The sequence below is a fragment of the Solanum pennellii genome, chromosome 3, assembly GCF_001406875.1.
Source record: "Solanum pennellii chromosome 3, SPENNV200".
Lineage (NCBI taxonomy): Eukaryota > Viridiplantae > Streptophyta > Magnoliopsida > Solanales > Solanaceae > Solanum > Solanum pennellii.
The window spans coordinates 3,102,300-3,110,145 of record NC_028639.1 but is presented as its reverse complement, the minus strand read 5'-3'; the positions used below and the strand labels follow the sequence as shown (position 1 = coordinate 3,110,145).

At 32.6% G+C, this 7,846-nt stretch overlaps 1 protein-coding gene across 1 annotated transcript in view; it reads right to left on the bottom strand.

The window, feature by feature from the left end:
• Positions 1-754: 754 nt before the first annotated feature.
• LOC107012553 (pectin acetylesterase 9) overlaps positions 755-7,846 on the bottom strand; it is a 9,054-nt gene continuing 1,962 nt past the window's right edge. The window contains exons 3-12 of the mRNA XM_015212424.2: positions 5,768-5,897; positions 4,433-4,512; positions 3,123-3,209; positions 2,550-2,674; positions 2,407-2,467; positions 2,277-2,333; positions 2,109-2,186; positions 1,907-2,012; positions 1,470-1,618; positions 755-1,212 (exon numbers count right to left, since the gene is read on the bottom strand). Coding sequence (XP_015067910.1) covers positions 1,111-1,212; positions 1,470-1,618; positions 1,907-2,012; positions 2,109-2,186; positions 2,277-2,333; positions 2,407-2,467; positions 2,550-2,674; positions 3,123-3,209; positions 4,433-4,512; positions 5,768-5,897 — 975 coding nt within the window. The 3' untranslated portion in view covers positions 755-1,110. The remainder of the gene's footprint in view (positions 1,213-1,469; positions 1,619-1,906; positions 2,013-2,108; positions 2,187-2,276; positions 2,334-2,406; positions 2,468-2,549; positions 2,675-3,122; positions 3,210-4,432; positions 4,513-5,767; positions 5,898-7,846) is intronic.

The following is a 7,846-nucleotide window of genomic DNA, read 5'->3' as shown; positions in this document are numbered from 1 at the left end:
GTCTTGATGCCTTGAGATTCCGGCATGGACTAGCTTTTTACTTATTTTAGCTTCTTAGATACTCTTAGATTAGTAATTTGAGGATAGATGTTCTTGTGGTGATGACTTCCAGGTTTTGGGAATAAATAGTATTGTTTTATAAGTTATTTAATCGATTTTCATTAATGAGTTTTAAGTCTTCCGCATTATATATTGTTGGGGATTAGATTGGTTGGTTCGCTCACATAGTAGGATAAGTGTGGGTGCCAGTCGCGGCCCGTTTTGGGTCGTGACAGTTTGCTTCCCTACATGTTAAATTATCTTATCTATCCTTGCATGAAAATTGCCCATTTTGGAACTTGCTGCTCCATGAAGTAGCTATGAAATATCTTATTTAGAAAATAATCCAACTTAAATTAAAATATGAATTTATTTATTCTATAAATAGAAAAAGATTCCTGACGAAATAATTGTTACGTCTATGTTGAATAAAACGTGAAGCAAATATACTTCTCTTTTTTCCATAAGATCATGTTTCATAATTCATAGGCATAATACATATATTACATTTTAAACTTGACTTTAAATTTTAACTTTCGTTTTCAACTTTCATAATGCACAAATAAACGCATTAACTATCCAACTTTTAAATAAATAAACACAAAGTCATATATGGAACAATACACGTAGGATAAAAAATGATATGTAGGAAAACATGTGTGTCTATTTGTTCAACTTTATACAAGTTTAAGTGCCTATTTGTGCACGCCAACTATTCAGGGGAATAACAGAACAATAATGAATATATTTTCCTGGCCTGATATTTGAACATGAAATTTTCAGACTCAGCGGTGCGACATTCTGCACATCATGGATCTGTACCATATCCTTTTCTAGACGACGATGTATACATTTGCTCTCTGTGAACCTCTCTAAATAAAAGAATGTTGTCTCTTACTCTGCAATATGAGTATATATGTATATAACACCTATTCCTTCCCTGCACCCCTTCTAAATGAATCAATCTGCGCTATGTAACCAATGTTGTCTATGGCTTTGTATAGCTGAGTTTCTGGGTTCCAATTACCCTTTGAAAATCAGCATTATGACTAGCAACATTGGATCTCTGCGTCAAATCATGTGGTGGCAAGTAGTATCACAGGGATATGCACAATCAATCTCCTTGCTGATGTTTCTTCTGAAGTACCAATCACCGACTGTCTCTGCAATTGTCTGAAGACAAGAAGTTTCAGAATCAGTAGCCACAAATCAAAAAGAAATCTCTTTTGTACTTGATAGGTCTATTAGTTGCATCAGATTGTATAATGACTTGCATAGTAGTAAACACGTAACATTGTTGAAGAAACTAAAAGGAACAAGATCACTTCACACACTATTAAGATGTTCATGTTTGTCATTCCAGCGTTAAGTTTGCATTTACAGTGAATAATACATCGCAGCAGAAGATCAGAAAAATGAATTTCACCAACCTTGTTGTGTATTCGAGGAGAGCCAGCTGCAAACCAAGTATCTTGTGTCTCACTCTGACAATGAGTGAAGCAAGAGTTTATGTACATCCCATCTCTAGTTGAATTTTGATAGAAATCTCTCAACGCTGTAAGCATATCTATCCTGAACCCTGAAATAAGTCAGGTAACCCTGGTTACTGCCATCAATATTATAGAAATTACGAACTCTATAGAACAGTAAATATAAAGATAAACTAGCAAATGTACCATGATAAGAGTAGTCAACATAGAATGTTATTTAAGATTGCTATAATCTAGTTACTGAATATTTGGATACTTCATGAGTTCAATTGATATTTCTTTCTATCAGACCCTTGCAAGTTTTTCCCAGCCTTAAACCTGTCTGCCTAAATAGCTATGTAAATGTTTGAAAGAGTAATATAATAAGCATTGTCAACCTTGCAAAATATTTAGTTGACTTGTATCACATGCAGTGACATTCAACTTGCAATGATCCCAATGCCGTCGAGGATCGGAAGAAGGCGGCACCAATATGTGATGGAACTGCAGAAGCATAAGGTCACACATTATTGGGACCGTGCGTAACAAACATTACTCTGAAAACTGCCTAGTTTATATCAAATTACATAATGAACATACTTGGTACACGTCATATGCTGAATTTAAGATGAAGAATGGCGTTTCGATGAATGGTAATGCATACTGTGGGAAGAAGCACTGCAAGAACATCTCAAGAATTCTTAGAGAAGAGCTTAGTTTCATCACCAGATTATGAATTAAACAACAGGAGAGTGGCTCAGATCGTACCAGGTGTGGGTAGTAGAGAGTAGAAGTGCAATTTTGATTGAGATTTGGTTCCACCCCCTTCAGAAAACGACGTTTGTCAAAATAAGATAGCTTAAAATAGACATTCCTGATGGCTATGATGAAATCATACCTGTAGGGTAATAAGACCTTCATAGAAAGATCTCATTGTGTGATTCAAAGCTATATCTCTCCTGAGAAAACAATTGCAAACATGTCACTAAGTTTAATGCAAAGAGGAAATCACATTTGACTATTCAATTGGCAGAAACATACTCGTCTAAGAAAAACCCAGCATCACTCAAGCACTTCACACTGGCATTCTTTGGTAGATAACTGGTGAAGTTGTCACAGTGTAAAAAGGTTGCCAAACCACCAGCAGAGCAGCCAGAAAGCATAGCCTAGAAGAAATGCTTTAAGACCATTAAGTATAGTTTGAAGCACAAAATATCTTTGTAGTAAAGGAGTAAGACGATGAAGTTAAATGTTTGTATTACATGTATCTTTTTCAAGGAAAAAATTGACGTAATCAACAATACAGATTATGAATATAAACGTACTGAAAGATCTCAACCAGATGTGTACAACAATGGACTGTTGGATATTTGTTTATTTTTACAAAAAAAATGACAATTCAATCCAGAAAGGCAAGATCACTTAATTACCCTCTCTATGTCCTCATAGGAGACTCATATTTGTGTGTTAGGTGGGACGGGGAGTGGGGATGTGTGGGTAATGGAAGCAATTGCTGTTTTATCTCATTGCTTTGACATCACAAGTAGTCCTAAGCCTTGACGGTTATCATCAGATGTTGTTAAAGTAGAAAAGGAGTATGTCTAATGGCATTACCTTCTTTGCGTGCCCCAGACCTTTTGGGAGAAGATCAAGAATAATAGCTTGCCAAATTCTTTGCCCTCTGAAATAAAGCAATGATGTCTGTTTCATTTTAAGCAAGAAAAAGACTCAGTTAAAAGTAAGAACAGGGTGCAATTCAGATAGAATACACCTTTATCAAGCCATGAGTCTTTTAACTAGCCCAAAGGCAAAGAAATTGGCTTGAGACGTATAATATGTATGCCATCAGAAAATATATCAGAAATTTCATGCTTAATTATATTTAACTTGAAAGCAAGTAAAATGAAGAAATTCGGAGTAACGCAAATGGCAATCATATGATAGAATCCAAGGTACATAAGGTCATATAATTGGGAGGAAGAAAACGCTTTAAGATAACAAACAAAATGAAAAGTATATTTCGTAACAACATTGATCCAAGTCAGACCATGCTTTTCGAGCTCTAAAGTTCCGAAGTAATGTCAGTTACATTCTAAAGCAAATGAATATCACTCCGCAAATTTTGAATTTTTTCTATTTTTATCTGTTGACTTCCATAACGTTCCACAAAAATGTTTTTGAAGTATGAGTTCAGAGAGATACGTGGGAACTTGTAAACAATGCCCTCTCTGCATCACTATCTGAAGTGAATCTTAGGCTTGCAGTTCATTTGCAGAAACACATGAATAGTTTGCCACCGATATTCATGTAAAACAATATCTCGTTACCCCTATTTCGTGTCTATCCTTTCTTAAAGACAAAAATTAAAAAAAAATAAAAATAGGGATGCTTTAAAAAGTTCACAGAACCAAACCATACCTAGCTCAAGTAATTACAAACGAAACGTTTACATACACGATAGTTTGGCTAACAAAAACAAGAACAAAACAGAAGTAAAGCATAAACATTTGCTCATTTGGCAAGAGGAAAAAGAAAGCACTTGATTAAGCTGAACTGTGACTGATAATACTCTTGATAGGCAACTCTCAAATACTAATAGATTAATCGTGGAAATAATGGCCAGCTACTAGAACATGAAATTGATATTTTTCACATAATAACCAAACAATGATTTGTCTATCGGAAACAACTCCTCTACCCCACAAAGTGCGGTGAGATTTGCACGTTCTGCACTCCCCAAATCCTACTTGTAGGATAACACTGGTACGTTGTTGCTAAATAACCAAACATGGATGATGATTGGAAAAACTAAATTAGCTAACAGGGTCTAGTGGACATGAATAGCAAAAAAAATCATAATGTTCTAAAAAATAAAGAGAGCAAGAAACTGATGAGCGTGCAAGTTGTACAGAGTTTTACTTTACCCCATTATAGAACTTAGCATCACCAGAAAATGAGGCTCCATCACAATATCTGATCTTCACCCTATTCCAGTTGTAAAAATCTGCATTTATTGTTGGATTGGATTTCTCCATCAGTCATTTGCAGATTCCAATTTCACAGTTCTTCACATGATTTAAAAAATTGAAGATTTTTTAAAATCCTTGTTCTCTCAATCTTCATTGCAAGGGAAATGGAAAATTTAAAAATATCATTCTCGAGATTCAAAAGGGATTATAATTGTAACAAAATAGTTCCATCAAATTCATTCAATCACACTGAGTACAAAATGAAACTGTGTAACTTCTTTTTCAATTATGATTTGTCTCTAGTACTATTCTTTATCATTCTTCTTCTGTATTAATAATTTTTTTAAAGAGCTTACATAGAGAATCGAAAAAGTTACTGGCAACGAATTTGGTATAGGTACAAGCGCAGATTGAGAGGTTCCATAATTTTCATCATTTAAGGTTGGAAACAGTCTAGTTAGCTCAAACTCGGTCATAAGCACCGAAGAAGAAAAGCAGAAAAAATAGTACGACTCTTAAATGGTCACTGGGGGACCAATTGTACTAGGCTTTCGATGGAAATGCAAGGCAAAGGCCCAAAACTGTACAAATCATGTTGAATCAGAAATCACAATTTCCACTTAGATTTATTTGTTAAAAATATCTAAAAGATATATAAAAACGAATATAATTTTGTTTGAGTCTCAAGTATAATAAAAAGTAAGATTCAACTTTACTGATATAAATACACAAATATCGAATATAATCAAGTTAATTTGAACATCAATAATAACAATATTAAAAAATACATAAATCATAGTATTAATTAGAAAAACTAGCCTATAGGCTTTGTTGTTAGTTGTTGCTATCCTCCAAATTCCAACTGGCTGTCGGTGCACCCACTAGCCTATACTTATTCATGTTTTAGCATATACATAATTGACATCTATTCCCGCTATTTTTTCTATAAAAACAATATTCTTCACTAATCAAACTCAAATGGAGTATAGGATAATTACTATTCATAACTTTGGACTTCAAAATATCGATCACATGGAAAGAGACAACATCAAACGTGAGGGAACACGGATTTTGTCACACTAGCATACTACATTGACAGCATTGTACATGTACTCCTTTACTTACCACATTGCCATTTCACATGCTTCTAGTAAATTTGTTCTCTTTCCCTTTTTTTCGTTTAATATAATGCTAAAGACAGTATCTTATTTTCTAATATAGTGATCATATGAGATATGAACTGATTAGTTTTATTATGGGGACCGAGTTAAGAATAGGTTTGTGAATTACCAGGATTAAAAGAGGCATTGTTGCTGAGTATGCCAGAGAATACTTCCCATTTGTTCATATAACGAGTTGATCCATGATTTGATTTGGATCTATCCAAGCATGATTTGATATCATTGCACCACCCACCACCCTATTAATGAATTCAATAAGAAATTAATTAAAACTTTGTCCGTCCACGATACTTCTTGGACTAAATTAGCCCAAGATAATGCATCTTTGATTTTGCCTCAAAACAAACACACAAAAACCAATTATAGTATCAAAATACTTAACTTCTAAATACGATACTTCCTTAATTTGCATGAAGCTTTATAACCAACCTATATCAACTTTCGTTATAATTCAAATAAAAATTACTTTCTTAAATTTCGTATCAAATCTAATTAAAAAGAAAAGAATTAAAACGAGGGAACAATATTGTTGTCTGTTCTGAGAATTTGAGCGGTATAATAATAGCTAGAAATTTGTATTGGGATACTGGCAACGGTGATAGACGTGTCTATTTCAACACAGTTCATAGGAAATGTCGTGGTCCTAGTAAAAGTCTACTAAGTACTTATAACACTATATAACAATTAAATAAAAGAAAAACAATCCTTCTAAGTTTCAATTTGATTGTACATCTACTTTTTAATCTTATAAACTTCGTATCAAATTAAATGACGTAACCAAGAGAGTATTAGGTAATATGACAAAATTGACTTTCTTGTGTGGTCCATACTCAAGTTGTCATGTACAGTAAAAGAATGGGCATCATGCGCCCAACTGGATTGGAGTAACATGTATTTAAGCCGCCCTTTTGTAAACTAATTGAACGGATAAGCTTAGCATTGTTATTCTAATCTATATAACTATACTCTCATAACAATTATTGAGAAAGTGAAATTGGAAAAATTGAAAGAGATAATAGGGTCCCTTTTTTGATAAATGGACAAATATGTTTACTTTTGGACACACCATATCCTTTTGTTCTTTTCAGGTTTGATGATTCATTAGTAATAGTAGTAGTAGAATCTTCCCACGCCTACACTTTTTACATATTTTGAACTGGGCCAAAAAAACGCAACTAAAAGAAGAAATATGGGATACCATCGATATAAAAATTTTAATAATTCAATTAGTTGATTATCTGAAATTTTATATTATTACTAAAGGTTGGATTAAAAAAAAGCCCAGAATAACATGTTGCATTAGTACATCATAAATGCTTCTGTCACACATCCCCATTATTTTGGGACACCATACTTTGTTCCTCGACAAATTCCAAATTTAGTACTCATAATAATTTTAAATTTTATGATATTAAATTAAAAATATGTTAAATGTAATTTTAAATAATTTCTAATTTAAAATTGTTAAAAAGGGCAACAGATGATAAAGAAAATTAAAAAACGTGAAATGAGATCAGCAGAATGAAAATAAAATAAGATGGATTTCAGTTTCCCAAGAAAAACAGAAAGCGAAGCTAAAAACAGCATTAAGGTCGTTTCCTAACTTCCAAGAAAAACAAGCGTCAAAACGTGTCTAAACCGAAACAATTATGATCTGTTTTTAGTCTAACAATAAATATAGAGAGACACTGTACTTTTTTATTTCTCACCAATAAGTTCGGGCATTTGTTGAATTTTACTTTATGATTTCCAACTGTGACATCATATATTAGTAATGAATTTTGAATTTATATACTTCCTCCGTGAGAAAGTATGACCTGGCATATAATTTTTTTAGGAAAAAGACTTTTAAAATTTGTGATTTAAAATGAATTAAATATATTTATATGGCTAAAAATTTATTTTATTAAGGATAAAATAGATATTTTAAAGTTATTTAGGGTGTGTTTGGTATGAAGGAAAATGTTTTCCACGGAAAACATGGAAAAATGTTTTCCTGGAAAACAAGTAGATTTTGAACTTAATTTCTCATGTTTGGTTGGTGAGTAGAAAATATTTTCTGAAAATGATTTTTACTGTTTGATTTATGAATGAAAAATGTTTTTGAATTTTGAGGAACATCTATTATTTTTAGTAGAATAGAAAATAATTTATGAAATTGAAAATATTTTATAAAAACAATATTTTT